The following is a 19,898-nucleotide window of genomic DNA, read 5'->3' as shown; positions in this document are numbered from 1 at the left end:
AAGGCTTTACGGCAGTCGTACAGGCACCACCGTCAAACCGGTGGGGAGGAGACTACACCTTCGGCGGGGGGGGGTGCAAAATCTAAATCGATGGAGGGGTTATTTAATCTGCTGCTGATTGGATGTAAAATGCGGAGCGGCTAAAATGATTCTAATTCCAGCCATTTGCCCTGAAACCACCAGCCGGTGCTCTGATAATAAATACAATACAAAATTATATTTGTATAGCGTCCTTCACGTCGGGAGAACATCCCAAGGCGCGGGGATTAAATATATTCCTTGCATTTGGTACAGCGCTATATCACGTCGCTATATTTCCTGTGAAATAAAGGGATTGCGCATTTTGTAGGCAAATGCGGCAGCACAATTGCACACTGTAATGTCCCACAAGCAGCCATGGAGTGTGACCCATTTTATTTGGGGGTTGTTGGCCAGGACACCAGGAGATAGAAACTCCCTTCTGTTTTCCAATATTGCCATAGGATCTTTAACTTCCACCTAAACAGGTCAATGACGCCTTGGTTTAACATCTCATTCGAAGCAGGGCATCTCTGACAATTCACACACCCCCCAGTATTGCATTGGAGTGTCACCTGAGACTATGTGTTCAAGTCCTGACATGGGAGGGTTGGAGGTGCGAGGTAAACTGTAATGGGTTCCCAGGCACTGGGACCTTAGATAGTATATACTGTGCACTGCTAGCTAACTGCAGCTGAGATTTGTTTACCACTGGAAACACAAGCTGCCTCCGTTACAGCCAAACTCCAACCTCCCCGAGCCAGGATGAGTGGAGAAAGTGCTAGCCATTGCGAGCAGCTTGGTCAGCATCAGTGACTCAGGCTGTGTCACAGTCTCTGGGTGCAGGGTACAATAGACTGGGCTTGTCAACCATTCCTTGTCTGAGACTGATACCTGCACATAATGAGACACAGCATCAGACCCACAAGCAGATGAGTGTCAGACACACAGTGATGTTACATTCCCACTCTTCCCTCTCAATGCAACCGTGTGCATAATATACTCTGTGTATTATGCCTGGGCAGGTGCGTAACTGACTATTCCTGGATCCAGGCCTGTGCATAACACGCTCTTCGTTGGTCCGGCCATTTGTGCCATCATCCATTGGGTTGCAGCTGGTGTCTTAGCAGAGTAGAAATTCCACCTGGATGTATATTTACTCTGTAAATGCAGCATTTCAGAATGGGCACTGTTTGGCCAAGAAAGCGATGGTAAAGGGTACGGTGTTTAACAGCACGTGGCCCTGCATGACCGATTACCACAGTGCCAGGAGTCCTAGGCTATAGGCTCGGTAATGCTGAACAAAACATGGCGTCCCGTAGCATATTGGTTAGTGCACTCGCCTCGCAAGAAAGACTCAGGTTTGATTCCCGGGTGGGGCAAAACCTTAGGCATTTCCTTGCTCCATGTGCCTCTGTTTACCCAGCAGTAAGTAGGAACCAAATTGTTAGTCAATTAGCAGATTGCTTTCCATGGGTAATAATCCCTTAAAAAATAGATACAATAATTTGGTCACTCAATCCACAACTGTTTGTGGGACACTGCTGTGCACAATTGGTTGCTGTGTTTCGCCCACAAAATACACAGTCAACCTACTTTACATTATATTCTGTGAAGCGCTTTGAGACGTCTCAACGACGTGATAAGGCACTGTATCACAATGCAAGGATTATTATTCTGCACACGCTGCCAAAATAGCAAACAGGGACCACACCTATTGGAACTGTGCCCTGCCTGAGAGGCTATTGATTTACATGTAGACTAGCAGTAATTAGAAGTGCATATCAATAAATTATACTGAGCTTAAAACTGTCTCGGAAGACAGCTCGTCTGTACAATTCAGTTTGGGCCGCTGCCTTCTCTTGTCTCCGCTGCTTTTTATCTCCATTTGTAAATGTTGGATGACACTCTGCTTGTGCAGACAGATCTTCTGTTAGATGACTGGCGCGTGCAGCACAAGGCACCAAGCCTGAGAGCAAATGCTGGCAGCTTCTTCCTTACTCTTTTCCCCTCCCGCCTTCCAATGGGCTCCCTGCTTCTTGTTACTGTGATGATCTGAGTTCATAATAGAATATTAATAATCTTTGCATTTGATATAGTGCCTTATCATGTCTCAAAGCGCTTTACAGAATACATTCTAAAGTGGATTAACTGTATATTTTGTGGGCGAAATGCGGCAGCCAATTGTGCACAGCAGTGTCTCACAGATAGTTGTGGATTTAGTGACCGCATTATTTGCTTTTTGTGGGAAGGAATTATTACCCCTGGAAAGGGATCCGCCAATCAATTAATAACTGGGTTCCTACTTACTGTTCGCTAAACAAGGCGTGTGGAGCAAGGAAACTTGCCTAAAGTTTCACCATGCCTAGGGAATCGAAGCCAGGTTTTCTCGCTTGTGAGGTGAGTGCTCTAACCCCTATGCTACAGGACTTCGAGTTGCCGTGTGCCTGTGCTTGAGCGCAGCGACTGAGCCGAGGGCAGCTGCAGGCAGCGTATCAAGGGTGTCATTGTTGGAGCTGAAAGGGGAGCTGGCTGGAGCGTGCCCACACAGGCTGCTTCGCTTTGAGGCCGGCAAGAATTTCAAGGTCCACTAATGACAGGGTGCATGCGGCCTTATGAGGAAGGTGGGTCCGGTTTCTTCCAAAGCATCAAAGCTTTGCCCTATTTCAGCTCCAGTTATCTCAGATATTTAATTAAACAGTGACCACCGAGTAACCGTAAAGGCAGCTTTCACTACCCTCACCTCAGCCCCTCGCTCCCTCCCCCTTCAGTCCTTCAACACCATGGTTCCCTCCCCCCAGGTTAATCTTCCAGTGACTGATTGCAACCACAGTTGTAAGCCCCATACCTCAGGCTGAGTTAGATCATCTCCTGTGGAGCCCTGTAGCATAGTGGTTACCTTGCACGGTAGAGGACCCGGGTTCGACCCTAGGGAAGTTTCCTTACTCCATACGGCTCTGTTTACCTAGCAGTAAGTAGGATAGTTGCATCGCCTGGTGGAACTGCTCTGGTCAAGATCACAAACGACATCCTGCCCATCTGTGACCAGGGCTCCCTCTGCCTCCTCGTCCTCCTCGACCTCTCTGCTGCCTTCAATACCATGGACTGCTTCATCCTCCTCCACTGCCTCTCCTCTTGCTTCAACCTTCAAGTTTCTGTCCTTGAATGGCTCAGGTCTTATCTTTCACACCGTCTCCAATTTGTCTCCGCCAACAGATTCTCTTTGTGTGGTGTTCCTTAGGGCTCTGTCCTCGGTCCCCTCATCTTCAACCTCTACATGCTCCCTCTTGGTGACATCATCCGCAGACATGGGGTCAACTTCCACATGTACGCGGGATGACACCCACCTCCATCTCTCTGTCTCCAAGCTCGATTCCAAGACCACTGCTGTCCTGACAGACTGTCCGCCAGACATCAAGTCCTGGATGAGAGCCAACTTTCTACAGCTGAATGTCAGCAAGACCGAGGCCCTCGTGATTGGCTCACACAAGCACCTCAAGCATCTCAGGCACTGGCAGCATCAGCATCCACATTTGCACACTCCACCTCACCAAGCCAGTCAGGAACCTGGACGTCTTGTTCGACCCTCAACTGTCCTTCCCCCATATCCGTGCCATGACTCGCTCGGCCTTCCCCCACCTCCCCAACATTGCCCGACTCAGCCACTGCCTCACCCCTCAGGCTGAAGAAACCCCATACACTCATTTGTCGCCTCAAGGCTTGACTACAGAGACTCCCTCCTTGTTGGCCTCCCCAACTCTTCCCTCCACCAGTTACAGATTATCCAGAACTCTGCAGTTTGTGTCCTCTCACACACCAGGCTCCGTGACCCCATCACCCCACCCCTCGCCCGGCTTCACTGGCTCCCCATCCCTTCGAGGATAGAATTCAAAATCCTTGTCCTCACTTTCAAGGACCTCCACAGCCTTGTCCCCTTCTACCTTTCTGATCTGCTGACCCCCATCAACCTGTCCACTCCCTCCATTCAGCAGGCTCCGGGCTGCTCCATCTCTTCTGCCCGAGCCACCCTACCATCGGTGGCCAGGCTTTCAGCCTCTCTGCTCCCAATCTTTGGAACTCCAACCCACAATCCCTTTGCCTTGGTCCCTCCCTTGCCTCCTTCAAGGCACAACTCAAGGCCCTCCTTTTTGACCGTGCCTTCAGCCGCCCTCCTACCTCTCTGCCCTCCCTCGCCCAACCCTGCCCCACCCCATGCTCGGGTCCTGATCCCTGACTGTTCAGCACATTGGGATGTCCTCCCGATGTGAAAGGCGCTTTACAAATGTAATTGTGTTGTATGTCAAATGCTAGGATTATTATTTTATCTCGGAAGGAACACAGATTGGGGTATATTCTGTCTCAGGCCCACCCCCCCGCCCATCCCCAACTGAAAGGTGCATCTGCGTGAGGACAGCACCATGCTCCCTCTCCCAATCAGGCTCTTCTCCCCCCCACCCACCCCCACTCCATTAAATGACACTCACCGTCAAGGGTCTTACATAAATAACAGCCGCTTGGACGGGTACCAGAGGATGCCTGTGGACTATACCTGATAGAGTGAACAAGGAGTTGGATGCCTTCTAGAGGGTAGGTGGCCAGAATATTGGAGGCATTCCTGGATATCTCCCTGTTCATATGAACACACAGTGGAGCCCATTCCCGTCCTCCTGTACCTTGTAATAATAATCCTTGCATTTGGTATAGCATCTTATCACATTGGGATGACATCTCAAAGCACTTCGCGGAATTTACTTGTAGCACAATTGCACACAGCAATATCCCACAAACAGCCATGGAGTGAGTGACCAATTTTATTTGGGGGTTTGTTGGCCAGGACACTGGGAGAAACTCCCTTCTTTTTTCAAATTGTGCCATGGGACTTTTAATGTCCACCTGAACAAGCAGATAGGACCTCAGTTTAACACTTCATCCAAAGGACGGCACCCCCGACAATGTATCACACCCCTGAATATGTGAGTTCAAGTCCCGAGGTGTGGTTTGAACACACAACCTTCTGATTCAGAGGTGAGAGTGCTACCACTGCTCCAAGCTGACACATGGGAACTATCTGATCAGTCTGACTCATTGTAGCAGGCTTTTAATCTTCAAAATTGGTATTGCCACTCGTTCCTTGGGTCAGCCAGGCTCATTTGGTAACATTCTTTGGAGCTGGGAGGCAGGGTGGGGGTGCTGGGGTGTAGTGTTGGGGGGTGGAGGCGGGGATGAGGGAGCTGGGAGTCGAGGTTGTGAGTCAGGGGCGATTGTGAGGCAGAGATGGGGTGTGGCAGACAACGCGCACACAGGACTGGATTCTCAGTGGTTTGCTGGGTAGAAAGACGTGGCTGTCTGGTATTGTGTTGTTTTCAGTGAGAGCAGCCTAGCAGCACAGTTGTGAATAATGTCGTGATTTGTGGCCGTGCAGCAATGGAGTAAATCCAGACATAAATAATCTGAAGCGCACACTTCATCAGCAACAAAGCATGGGTGCATTTCCAGATAGGAAGGCTCTCCATCTCTCTCTCTCTCTCTCTCTCCCTCCCTTCCTCCCTCCCTCCCTCCTTCCCTCTACTCATGTTACTCCAGCTCCCTTGCACTACAGGGCTCAGTAGCTCCTAGCCAGTGCCCTGCGTCACTGACTGTACCTCTACTGATACCCTGTGTTCATTGTTATAAACTACTTAACTGAAGCCTGGTTTTACCGGAGCCAGGTGACTCCACTCACTGCTGTTATTTGTGTATTCATTCAGGTTTAGCAGAAAGCCCTGAATGGTTTGTGTTTAAAAAGGACAGATGTAGATTGCAGGAATGCTCTGTGGTTTGGGATACGGACTGGAGGTGTGCTGCCCCATTCATTCGTCCGTGCCGAGGCAGCACAGGGCATGTAGTCAGAGCATCACAGCACACGGATAACCTTGACCTCCACAGCCTTTGTTGAGGATATTTTGTGAGATACATTTATTTATGTTGACAGACAATTGTCCAAACTCCGAGCTGTGAATAAGACATGTATCAACCCGCACGGCACCGAATCATGTTGACAGGGTCAGTCAAAGAGTTCCCTGGAAGAACAAATGGGGAAAGAGAGCTTTTGGTGGATGCCAAAATAAAAGTCCACAAAAACCCAGTGACTGCACACCTGGAATGCTGCATTCTTTACATCTGTATCTTTAACAATGTTAGATGTAGGAAGAGTAAGTGTCTGAGAAGGGAGTTTCTCTCTCCCAGTGTCCTGGCCAACAATCCCCCAAATAAAATTGGTCACTCACTCAATGACTGTTTGTGGGACATTGCTGTGCGCAACTGGCTACTGCATTTCACCCACAAGACACACAGTCAATCCACTTTACAGTATATATAAGCTAGATGGTACAATCTTAAATTGTGTGAAAGAACAGAGAGACCTGAGGGTTCATACAAGTAAATCTTTGAAGATGGCAGGACAGGTAGATAAAGCTGTTAAAAAAAATCATACAGAATACAAGGCTTTATAAATAGGGGCATAGAATACAAAAGTCAGGAAGTTATGATGAACCTTTATAAAACACTGGTTAGGCCTCAGCTAGACTACTATCTTCAGTTCTGGGCACCACATTTTAGGAAGGATGTCAAAGCATTGGAGAGGGTGCAAAGGAGATTTCCCAGATGATACCAGGAATCAGGGACATCAGTTATCAGGAGAGGCTAGAGAAGCTAGGATTATTCTCCTTGGAGCAGAGAAGGTTAAGAGGAGACTTATTAGAAATTTTCAAAATTATGATGGGATTCGATAGGGTGAACAAGGAGAAACTATTTCCACTGGCGGGTGGGTCGGTAACCCGAGAACACCGATTTAAGATGGTTGTTAAAAGAAACAGAGGGGAGGCGAGGAGAAATTTTTTCACACAGTGAGTTGTTCGGATCTGGAATGCATTTCCTGACAGGGTGGTGGAAGCCGATTCGATAAGAGCTTTTAAGAGAGAAATAGATAATTATTTGGGGAGGACAAGTTTGCAGGGCATATGGGGAGAGAGCGGGGGAGTGGGATTGAATTCGACAGCTCTTTTCAAAGAGCCGGCACAGACAAGATGGGCCGAGTGGCCTCCTTCTGTGTTGTATAATTCTATGATTCTATATTCCATGAAGCGCTTTGAGATATCTCAACGACGTGATAACAACAACAACAACTTGGATTTATATAGTGCTCTCCACACCGGACGGAGTCTCAGAGCGCTTCACAGTAACGGATCCCGGGGGCGAGTCAGGGGGAGGGGGAGGAAGGTGACCAAAGGCGGGGTCGAAAAGAAAGGTCTTCAGCCGAGACCTGAAAATAGGAAGAGAGGGGGTGAGGCGAATGGAGTGAGGAAGGGAGTTCCAGAGCCTCGGGGCATAGTGGCTGAAGGTACAGCTGCCGAGGGTAGAGCGGAGGACTCGGGGGACGAGAAGGAGGCCAGACCCGGCAACGTGGCAGAACGAAGGCAACGTGCACTGTTGTGAGGAGAGAGGAGGTCAGAGAGGTAGGGGAGTACAGAGTGGAGGGATTTGAAGACAAGGGTGAGGATCTTGAAGTCGATCCTCTCTGGGACAGACAGCCAGTGCAGTCTGGCAAGGACTGGGTAATCGGGGGGCGGAGTTTGGTGCAGGTAAGAATGAGGGCGGCAGAGTTTTGTATAATCTGGATTTTATGGATGGTAGTGGAGCAGAGGCCGGCAAGGAGGGCGTTTGATTAGTCCAGCCGAGAAGTGACAAAGGTATGGACCAGGGTTTCAGCACCTTTTGGAGTGAGGTATTGGCAGAGACGGGCGAAGCGTCGGAGGTGGTAGAAAGCGGTGCTGGTGAGGGACCGGATGTGCGGTCCCACTGAGGTGAATGACGGAGGAAAGGTGGTGGTGGAGGAGGATGGAGTGATCGACTGTGTCGAACGCGGTGGAGAGATCCAGGAGGACAAGGAGGCAGAGGGAGCCCTGGTCACAGATAGAGAGGATGTCGTTTGTGACTTTCATAAGCGCAGTCTCTGGACTGTGGGCAGGGTGGAAACCGGACTGGAGGGGTTTGAAGAGGGAGTGGGAGGAGAAGTGTGCACGGAGTTGATTTGCAACAACGCGTTCTAGGACCTTTGCGAGGAAGGGCAGGTTAGAAATAGGGCAGTAGTGGCTGGGGTTTGAGGGATTTAGAGAGGTTTCTTGAGGAGGGGAGTGATGACAGCAGTTTTGAGGGGGGCAGAGACTGATCCGGAGGAGAGGGACTGGTTGATGATGTCAGCCAGTAGTCGGCAGAGGAGGGGGAGCTGGGTGACCAGCAAGTTGGTGGGGAGGGGATCGAGGCAGCAGGTGGTGGGTTTCATTGAGGTGATGGTGGGTGAGAGAGAGGAGGGAGAGATGAGGAGGAAGGAATGTAGGATGGGTGTCGTGGTCGGAGACGGGGAGGGTGAGGGACACAGAGAAGGCATGGTGATGGGTGACAAGAGGCAGGTGGATGAGGCTGCCTGGTGGATGTTGTAAATTTTAGATGAAAAGAAGTCCATGACCTCCTCGCACTTGGCATTGGATATGAAGATTGAGGAGGCCTGAGGGGGGGCATGGAGGTAGTGGGTGGTGGAAAAAAGGATTTTAGGATAATAATAATAATAATACTTGCATTTTGGTATGCGTGATAAGGCGGTATATCAAACATAGAGATTATTATTATTAACTTGTTCACTTGCAGACCCTTTTATGTTTTTTATCTCGCCATCCCATTCTCCCCTCCTTTGAGGGTGTGGTCACCTCTATCCCGAGCTGAAGTACAATACAGTTCATATTTATGCAGCGTCTTTCACGTTGGGAAGACTTCATATGATTTTCGGTAAAGTGCAGTGACTGTGTATCTTTGTTCAGACACTGGGTATCAATTGATTCCCTGGGTTGGTAGGAATATTACAATGATATCACCCTCTGCAGACTTGCAAACTCTCACCATGCCTCTTGGGAATTGTTGTAGAATGCAGTGACTTGTGTATTTGTGGGAGAACGTGCCAGCCAAATTGCACACAGTATCCCACAAACACCCATGAAATGAGGAACCAATGAGGGGGGGGACTAACACACTCCCCAAACACACATAACCACACACACACACACACAGACATACCATGCACACACACACATCTACTCCATATGCAAACTCATACATAGTCACACATGCAGATATACCATCCACACATGCGCACACACACAGATACACATCTGCATACTGTCCAGACACACATATACACACACAGATTATACCATCCATACACACACACGCACTCATACAAACAAACACATGCCCCCACCTGTCCAGACAGCCGTCAGGAGCAGGAACCCTGGCTTTTCTCCCCGCCCTGAATGCCAGGCAGCCCACCCAGTGCTTCTGCGGCTGTGGTTAGTTCAGTGCCCCGCCCGGGGGTTAGAATCCGCTGGCTCTCAGGTTGGGTGGTGGGTACCCAGGGGCTATCAGGTGGAAGAAGAGGAGGAGGGCAAACGGGAAGTCTGTGAGGATCTTCCTGCCAGAGCCTGGTTGCTGCACGCTTCGTTGTGGGGTGGGGAGGGGGGGGGCGAGGAGGGTAGGTCCTGGCCGCACACACCGTTGATCATGATGGAGTTAATGACAGGACAGGCAGTTAATCGTGTACAGTTAATTGTAAGCTTTGAGATGGCATCTTGTCAGCAGAGATAAGTTGTCAGTTTTCCAGATCAGCTGAAACTAAATGATTGTAAAATAAGTTATGGGTGTCCTTGGGCTTGTCTGTGAAATGATGGCTGAGAACACGTTTGGTCCCATCAGTCTCAAGCTGGCTGCTTGATATTTATGTGAACTGAATGTTATTTTATTCACCCTCTAGTCATGCTTGTCAGCTTCTGAAGTGAAAAGTGAAACCACTTTCTCTACTTGTACTTCAAGTGCCGTAGCTCAGCTCCTGCAGATGATTATTAGGTTTTTTTTCCCCACCATCGTTGGAAAAACCTAATATCCGAGACTGGCCGCCTGCCCGCTGCTGAACCTTCCCCCTCCCACCGATGAAATGAAACCGTGCGCCTATTAATGCTCCTGTCACAGGCCGTTTCCCAAGTGAGAGTGATGACCCCTCTTGTCTAATTCCTGCCCCCTTTTGCACTGGTGATTGATATTAAAGTGAGCCGCCTGTTCTTAGCTCAGCCTCAGTTTACAAGGCTCTCGTTTTGCAAGGCCTGGACACCTGGGGCCCGTGACCTGAGGACCTGTGACCTGGGGGCCTGTGAGCTGGGGGCCTATGCAGATGTGTGCTGGGGGGGCATCGCTGAACCCCGAGAGTAACAGGAGGCTAGCTGGGGAAGCAGGGCTATCTCTGGATAGCGATAGGGAGTGAATTCATAGACCTGAATTTGAACCTGTGCCTCAAAGTGTGTAAGGCGCTATATAAATGAACTTTGTTGTGGTTGTTGCTTTGTGTGGTCAACCATGCCGTCACCTGGGCTATGAGACATATAACAATGGAGTCTCTGAAAGCCTTGTGAGCAAACTGAGAGAGAGAGAGAGAGCAGGAGGAATTCTGCTTCCTGATCATCAGTTGGACTTCTCGGCTCTTTTCTCAACCGAGAAGTGGTCTGAAGGCAAAACGGCAGCCACCACCAACTGCTGTAAATCAGAAACAGCCCAACTCTGCCCACTCATGAATCTGTTTCAGCTCCAGACTTACAGGTTTTACTGAAAAAGCAGCAGCGCCACAGCCATTTCAATGATAGCCTCACTGTGTGTTTGTGTTTGTGTGTGTGCGTGGCTGCAAGTACGTTTATGTATCTATATGTATCTGCGCCTTTACCTCTCTGTGTGTATAAGTACCTGTCCCTATGCCTGTGTGTGCACGTATGTCTTCTTATGTGTGTGTACTTGTGCTTGTGCGTGTATACGTAAATCTTGTGATTGTGTGTATATACGTATGTCTCGTGTGTGTGTCCTTGTGTATGTATACCTGTGCCTACGCCGCTGTGTGTATGTGGCTGCACCTTTCTTCACACCAGGGTGGCCCTCATCTCCCAAACTTTCCTCGCTCTATCCCCCTATTCCTCCGGCTCCTTCCCCTCTTTTGAACATTTAATCCTACACCATCCCTCCATCTCCTTAAAAATCCTCCTATTTATCATCTTCCCAAACCTCCTGGTTCCTTCATCCCTGACATCTCCCTCCTCTCATCCCTCTGCCTCTGCATTAAACACCTGATCATAATGGATGATTTCAACCTTCACCTAAACTCCTCTTGCCCCATCTCCTATGACTTCATTGCCCTCATCCCCACACTAAGCCTCACCCTCAACATAAACTCCCCGACCCAGAACCATTGCCACCCCTTTAACCTCGTTACTACTCACGGCCTTGACATCTCCGATCTGTTCATCACAGACCAGGCCAACTCAGACCATTTCCTCATCTACCTCTTCTCCCACATCCCCCTCCCCTCTACCATCTTTTTTCTATCTTGGGAAAGCTTCCACCCAAGTCTCACACAAACACCCTCTCTTCCTCGGATCTCTTCACCCTCTGGACTTCCACCCGCAGCGATCTTGATGCAGCCATCAAACTGCTAAACGATCGCTTCTCTGCGACCCTCAACTCCCTTACCCCCTCTGAAATCCAGGTCTGTCTCCAAATCTACCCACTCTCTCTGGGATAACAGTCACATCCGCTGCCTCAAAATAAAAACCCAGATGCTCGAGCTCAGATGGCACAAATTCGGTCTCACAATCCACTGTCAGCTGTGGCTCAAGGATTCCCGTAACTATTGCCTCTCCCTCTCACAGACCAAATCTGCCTTTTACTCCATAACAATTTTGGATGCCAAAAACAACCCAAAGGCACTGTTCTCCACCATCCATCACATCCTCCACATACGCCGCCACGCCCCACCCCCCCCCACCCCACCCCAAGCTGCCTCCATCCTCACTTCAAACGCCAAGTGCGAAGAGGTCCTCGACCTCTTTGTATTAAAGATTGAAAATATCCACTTGACTGCATCCTCCTCCTTTGTGTCAACATCCGCACCCTCCAGACCGTCTACACCATCTCCTCCTTCCACCATGGCCCCTACTTCTCACCCTCCCTATATTTCTTTTCCCCGATTACTCCCCCCTCCCTCTCAATCACCATCTTACAGGTGAGGCCCACCACCCGCTGCCTTGACCCCCTCCCCACCCATTTGTTGGTCACTCAACTCCCCCTCTTCTCCCCGCTGCTGGCCGATACAGTCAACCAGTCACTCTCCTCAGGTTCTGTTCCTCTCCCCATTAAACCACTGTCATCACTCCCCTCCTCAAAAAACCCACCCTTGACCTCTCCAACCTCACAAATTACTGACCCATTTCCATCTTGCCCTTCTTTGCCAAAGCTCCGCTAACCAGGTTTGCTCTCACCACTCCCTCCACTCCCTTTTCCAGTCTCTCCAGTCTGGTGTCCGCTTTGCCCGCAGGACAGAGATGGCGCTTGTCAAGGTCACAAACGACATCCTCTCTCTCTGCGACCGGGGCTCCCTCTATCTTCTCATCCTTCTGGACCACTCGGCTGCATTCGACACGGTCGACCACACCATCCTCATCCACCGCCTCTCTTCCGTCATCCACCTTAGTGTTACCGCACTAGTCAGGTTTGAGTCCAACTTAACAAACCACCTTCACTTTGTCTTTTCAAATGGTTTCTCCTCCCGGCCCCGCCCGGTCACCTGTGGTTTATCCCAGGACTCCATCCTTGGCCCCCTTCTCTTCCTCATCTGTGTGCTCCCTCTTGGTGATGTCATCCGCAGACACGGGGTAAACTTCCACGTGTTAGCAGATGACACACAAATCTACTTCTCCTCCAGCTATGACTCCAGGTCTGCCAATGCTCTGTCGGCTTATGTCAAGGACATCAGGACCTGGATGAGCGAAAACCTCTTACAACTAAACGTTGACAAGATGGAAGCCATACTTTTTGGCTCCCGTCAACATCTTGTGTGCTGCGGCTCTGACCTCCTCAACTTCGTTGGCCTATCCCTCAGACTCAGCGCAACCTAAGCGTCAGGTTCGACCCACATGCGTTCCCTGACCAGGACCGCCTTCCTCCACCTCCGCCACTTTGCCCACTTCCACCCGTACACTACCTCAGATGCAGCCGAAACACATAACGAAACCATGCATTCATCACCTCCTGACTCGACTTTTCAAATGCCCTCTTTGCCGATCTCCCCAGCTCCACCATGCACAGGATCCAGCTGAACTAAAAAATTCCGCCACCCGCATACTCACCCGCACTAAACTCCTTACCCCTATCATACCAGTTTTAGCCAGCTCCACTGGCTCTCTATTGCCGAACCGATCGTTTCAAGATCGTCACATTCGTTTTCAAATCCCTTCATGTCCTGACACCCCCCTATCTCTCCGACCTGCTCAGCTCCCCAAGTCACAACCCACTGTCTCCTCTCGATTGGCTCCAGCCTTCTGCACGTTCCCCGTGCCCTCCGTTCCACCATCGGTGGCCGCACTTTCAGCCACTACTCTGGAACACTCTTCCTCTATCCCTCCACCCTACCCCTTCCTTCCCCCTCTTCAGGTCACGCCTGAAGTCTTTCCTCTTTGACTGTGCTTATGGTCACCTCCCACCTTCCCCCGGCTCTGCGTTGTGCTCCACCACTGTCAAGCGCTCTGGGACACTACCCTGCATGAGGAGCACTATATAAATGCAAGTTGTTGTATATAAGTACCTGTGACTATGTGTGTGCACGCGCGTGTGTAAGAGTGAGTAACATGGCTCGTCCTGTGTCTCTACCATTCTGACCTGCGAAAAGAGTAATTTGCAGAACAGTNAAAAAAACAGACTGAACAACATCCCTTTTGGTGCCTGCCTGCCTGCCTGCCAGTACAGTCCATTAAAGACTGAATCTTTGATGCCACACATCACTGTAATGTGTAATAAAAGTAATCTTGCATGGCAAATAACATCTCACTGCTCGTACACACCAACTCCGGGGATGTGCTTCACCTCCCTCTGCCAACTTGTGTCTGTTCTCCAGTGTTCCAGCAGCTAGAACTCATCTCCCCCCCCTCTCCCCCACCATTTCTCTAAAGCTCATCCCTACCCAGTGGTCGAGCCGGGTTTTGCAAAGGATGGGGGGAGGTGCATTAGTAGCGCCTGTCACTCCCCAAGCTGCCTCTCATGAGATTGTACCAAACAGTGTGGAGAGCGATGGAAAGAGAGCAGGAGGTAAAGGTGCCTAAAGGCCGCTGGGGGAGCAGTTCCCCCTCCCCCCCATTATGTCATCACTGCCTCTGCCCACCCACTCCGCCTCAAGTGCTGTAAAAATATATGATGTATGTCCAGTGGTTCCTAAACACAGGCACCCGACCTTTAGTAGTTGTCTGAGTGAGATCCCTGGTCACTCCCAATTTGTTGTTGTTGGAACACTATGGTTAGTGCCAACAGGGTTTAAAATGCAACATTTGTTATCACATTGCCAAAAACTAGCACCACAACTTTCAGCAGGTTTGGTGAGCACACCTCCCTCACCACTTTGGCACAACGGTTTGGTCCTGAACCAGCCCAGGTCTTTGTGGTTAGCAAGATGCCTGTAATCACGTCCTTAACACTGCGAGCCGGAGCCCTGGCTAACAGTGAAGGATGATTCCAGCTGATAGGTCTTGTGAAATCGAATAATAATAATATTTGCGTTTGATACAGCACTAATTATATTCCTTACATTTGGTATAAAAACACAGCTACTTCACCTTACAGAATATCCTGTGAAGTTTCTTTTTATAGATACTTCCAAGGTTAAGTGAAAGGTGCTGAAGCATATGTAAGGATATTATAATTATTTTTAAAATTCTAAGTAAATAATCTTCGCAGTTGACATAGTCTCTTTCACATTACATTGGGTAGACATCTCAAAGCATTTCACAGGATTTACTTTGAAGCGTAGTGACTATGTATTTGTTGATGAATGTGGCAGCCAATTTACACAGCAATGTCCCACAAACCGCCATGAAGGGAATGACCGATTTTATCTGACTTGATTGTTGGCCGGGACATTGGAAGAAACTCCCTTTTTGAGTAGCACCACAGGATCTTTAATAGGCATGAACAGGCAGATGGGATCTCGGTTTAAAATCTCATCCAAAGGACAATGCAGAGCTCACCTCAGCAACAACAACAACAACTTGTACTTATATAGCACCCTCCACGCAGGGTTGCGTCTCGGAGCACTCAGCAGCACTGGACCGTCAATCTAGACTGTGAACTCAAACTCCCCAGGTTGGGGTTTGAACCCACAAGTTCCCAACCCAGAGGCAAGAGTGCCTCCAACGGAGCCCGGCTGATACCTACCAGTGCTGGTACATTGTGTGGTTAGTATCATTACTGTTGTCATGCAGTAAATGCTCCGCTAAGCTGATGCCCATATGTTCCTTTGCTTTGCAAATTATGCACAGATTACACGTACCACATTATATGTAAAACATTTTCCAATTATCGTAATTAATATTCCCTTTCTCTTCAAGTCAGGCTTACATGTCAGCAATTAGTATAGAAATTGATAGTTACACGATGCAGCATGCGGAACCAAATCATTATTAACAAGGGATTTGAAGTGGGCCTTTTATCCTGTTTAAAGGGACAGTGGCTTTAATACAATGGTGAGCGAGTGGGCGAGTGTGTGTGTTTTGGGTGGGGGGTGCACTCGCCGGGGTCACGCCAGCAAACATCTTCTTGTACATTTTTAAGCAAGGAATAAGATATTACAAGCAATGATGATGATCATCCCTGCATTTTATCCTTGCGTTCATCTGCAAAACACAGTCACTCCACTACACAGAAATTTCTGTGAAGCACTTTGAGAAAACCTCCTGATGTGATGGGTACTGTATTGCATTATTATTATTATCACACTTGCGATATCAAAGTGATTCACAGTATCGATAAGCGAACAGCAAGGTCCCACAAACAGATGGACAGCATGTGATTGATGCTTCTTTTAGACCCCTGCTACAGGGATTTCCCTGTATTAATAATAATAAACCTTGCATTTGATATAGTACCTTATCACGTCTTTGGAGACCTCTCAAAGCACATCATAGAATATATTGAAATGTGGATTGACTTGTTTATTTTTGTGGGCGAAACGCGGCAGCCAATTTTGCACAGCAATATCCCATAAACAGTAATGGGTTGAGTGACCAATTTTTTTTTGAGGGATTATTACCCCCGAAAAAGCGATTGGGAACTTGTGGGTTCAAACCCCAATCAATTAACAATCGGGTCCAACTTACTGCTAGGTAAACAGGTGTGTGGAGGAAGGTAACTTGCCTAAGATTTCGCCTTGCCCGGGAATTGAACCCAGATCCCCTCGCTTCCGAGACGAGCGTGCTAACCACCACACTATAGACTCTACTATTACCAACCAACCCATGCTACACGTTGCTGCCATCCCGCTGATCTGGTAATGGTCTCCACTGAGAGCACAGAGTGCAGTCCCTTCCTGCACTCAGTCCTTAGCCTCACGTCCGTTGTCTTAAAATTTAAGAATCACTGCAAACCGTTTTCCAAATGAAGGCTGAGTATGAGACCCTCTCCAAAATTCTGCACAATCTGAAATGTTACAGAAGGCCTGATCACAATCGGTTTTGGGGACTCTGATGATGTATGTTGGCCATTTGTAGCTATCTTTCCCCACCTCCCTTACCCCCCAGGAGCTATATCAAAGGTAAGAATGCTTCTGACTATTGTAAATTGAATTGTTTTTCTGTGTTGAAGATACCGGCCTGGGAGATTCGGTGTGTTCAAGCCCCAGTATTTCCAGCACCACCAGCCCCAAGCTGGAGCCCCCACCTTCCCCTCACGCTAACAGGAAGAAGCATCGCAGAAAGAAAAGCACCAGCAACTTCAAAGCAGATGGCATTTCGGGCACAGCAGAAGGTTAGTAATGTCTTTACAGCTACTGATCTGGGATCGCTTTTATTGGCTAGAGTTTGCATGTTGTGGGTTCATTTCATGACTGTAACGGGAGGTTAACAATGAGATCAAAAGAACTTTGTTCATCCAAAAGCCTCTTGTGAACTCTACCACTCATGCCAGTGCCTCGTCTTGGCTGTCGGTGGAAGGTTTCACCTGCAGATAGGGTGGCTCAGACGTGAGTCTGCGAGTGAGGTGTTTGCTATTGATCGGCCACTGCTACATCACTAGTTGCAGGTTGTGGAAGGAGATTGTGCATCAGGCTTTTCTGATCACCTAAAAGAAGTGGTGAGCAGAGCCCCCCGTGGACCCGCCCCCCGATCGCCACTGTCAAGGGAAGAGAGAAAGAGACAGTGCTCCTCTCCGGTCGTGTGTGAGGCCTGGCAGCAGGACCCACAATTCAATTTACAATTTACTGTCTTGGTGAACAATTGGTGTCAGGAGGTCTGAGAGTGAAAATCAGCCTCCCAGAAAGAGAGGGAAAAAAGGAAAGTTGAAATATCCTGTGTGATATGGACACTTTTAATTCCCTGTCAGAGGATTGTATGCACAAATTATCCTGCAATGTCCCGAGTGGTCCAATCTTCCCTTTCCAGTCCACCTGGAGCCGCCTGCAGAGGTTTTGAGACTTCACTCAGTCGCGACCTGGGTTTTAGTTTTACGCTGACATTTTGTTTTATTCCATCCGCCACTGGAAGGGGTAATAGGTTCGAGAATGAAACCAGCCTGTCCAGCCCCTCCTGTGCACGAACACACAATTTCAGGACAGACACCAGGAAAATATTTTTTACCCAGAGGGTAAGCAATGACTGGAACAGACTTGCCAGGAAGAGTGTTTGAGGCTAGGACACTGGGACTCATTTGAAAAGTAGTTTGATGCAGTGATGGGGGGACAGTAGGGTGGGTGTTCAGGAGAGATGAGATCAGATGGGCCAAAGGTTCTTCATCCAAACTGATCTTGTGGAGGCCTTCTCCAGCCTGTCCTGTCTTGTCCTATGGTTGCTTAAAATTGGCTGTTGTCCCCTGAGGCACTGGGATTCCACCAGCCTTCGCCTGTTTGCTGTTATGGTTTAAGATCGCCTGGATTGGTGCAGAATTTCTGAATCCAGTCCCTGTTTAGAAGCCAATTGCAGTTGTTCAAAATAAAACCAGCTTCCAAACTAAGTCTGAAGCAAATAATTTTTTCACGTCACAAGATCACAAGCTTGATCTGAATGAAGAAGGCCCTTTCTGCCCATCTGATCTCATCCCTCCAGAACCCCCCCCCAATCACACTACCATCTCCCATCACAGCATCAAGCTGCTTTTTAAATGAGTCCCAGTGTCCTTGCCTCCACCACCCTTCCTGTTACAGTCATTGATTAGCCAGGTGCCTTAAAGCTTACAACAAAATATGCTGGTACAGGCTAGGGTGCAGAGCAATTTGAGGACCCTCTGGCCTGGGGTAACTGGGAGGTGACTGGTATACAACACCCAGAGGCCTGCCTTTCAGAAGCATTATGCGCGGGGACAGGAGAAGCTTTAATTCCTCTCTCTCTTCACCGTAAAAATTGTAATTACCCATCTCAGCGATTAAATCAGCAGGCATAACCCGGCATCGTCAATGGTCACAACTCCAGCCTGTGCTTTTTACATTTCCATTTCACACATCACACAGATCGGTTAATCAGTCGTTAACTCAGAGCCTTTTAAAGTTCACTATTTGTTCCAGATATTTGAAAGCACTATTAGCAGTTCTTTCCCAGGGTAAAGCCTCATTGAACCTGCCGCCAAGACCAGTGCTCTATTTAATAATCCTTGCCTTGCACACTAGGTGAGTATAACAGTTCCTACTGGAATAAAGTTCTTCCTCGCAGTACATTCACTTCCCTGTCTTTTCTCTCATTCTAATCTCCTCCACTCTAATCAGATTTTTTTGTTGTTTTGGTCAGCCGGGTGTCTGAAACATGGAGAAACCCATCACCATGCTCAAGAGTATCCAAACCAAACTTAGAATTCCATGCATCCCACCTACACATGGAAATCTCAGAGATAGATTATTGGAATGGAATGTGCTTTCTCTCCCTAGTGGAGATGCATCCTGCTGGGACGTCCTCCCGACGTGAAAGGCGTTATACAAATGTAATTTTGTTGTTTTTGTTGCTTACCTAATTCCGGAAAATATTAGGCACAGGTTGGCAAGAGCCAAGGCTTGGGGACCCCCGAGTGTGCATTGAGGTGCTGCTGGAGTCTAACCAGCTAAAACCACATAGTTTGCCATTGATGGCACTGTCTGGTAATCTTTCCCACTGTTTGTCCAACTAGGACCACCCTACCTGTTAGGGCTTTGGCTTGTAGGGTTAACAGAAGCTGAGTGGGAGGATTCCTTGCACCAGTGAATGGTCTACTTTCCAAGTCCTGCTGATGAGCCAGGCTGGCTATGCTGTCATCAGCAGTGCCCTGGAGTACTGCGGTCCTGCCTGGCTACAGAGACCGCCACAGAGGGCTGGCTCGATTCCGACATTCCGTCGCATAACATGTCACCTTGGAGCCTTGAGCTAACCTGCGGGATGAGGTGAGCGGGGTGCGTCCCTCTGGGGAGAGAGAGTGCGCACTCTATACCAGACAAAGGGAAATAATAAGCAAGTGGGAGTCTCAGCAGTTTAATGCAGAAATGTAAGCATGGTGATGGCTGGTCCTTGGCTGACCTCCTACAAAAAACATTTGTGTCACTCAGACTGTCCGGACTGTGCCACGGAGCACACTATCTCTAACTGTGCCACTCGGTCTTTCTCAGTGCAAACTTCTACACACACAAACTTTCCCATTTCACTGAAATCCTAGTAAACAGGAGTCTAGACTGGAGGTGTAGGCAGTCACTAGGGCAAGGAATCCTCCTACTCAGCTCCTGTTAACCCTGCAAGCCAAAGCCCCAATGGGTATTCCTTTCCCAGTGG

The 19,898-nt window shown here is 48.9% G+C and overlaps 1 protein-coding gene across 1 annotated transcript in view; it reads left to right on the top strand.

Annotated features, from left to right (window-relative positions):
- agap1 (ArfGAP with GTPase domain, ankyrin repeat and PH domain 1) overlaps window positions 1–19,898 on the top strand; it is a 159,644-nt gene that overhangs the window by 75,041 nt on the left and 64,705 nt on the right. The window contains exon 12 of the mRNA XM_042336078.1: window positions 16,765–16,926. Within this exon, the coding sequence (XP_042192012.1) occupies window positions 16,765–16,926 (162 nt within the window). The remainder of the gene's footprint in view (window positions 1–16,764; window positions 16,927–19,898) is intronic.

The sequence above is a fragment of the Callorhinchus milii genome, unplaced genomic scaffold (assembly GCF_018977255.1).
Source record: "Callorhinchus milii isolate IMCB2004 unplaced genomic scaffold, IMCB_Cmil_1.0 Scaffold6, whole genome shotgun sequence".
NCBI lineage: Eukaryota > Metazoa > Chordata > Chondrichthyes > Chimaeriformes > Callorhinchidae > Callorhinchus > Callorhinchus milii.
The sequence above is the reverse complement of the archived record's forward strand: the minus strand, read 5'-3'. Positions and strand labels throughout refer to the sequence as shown.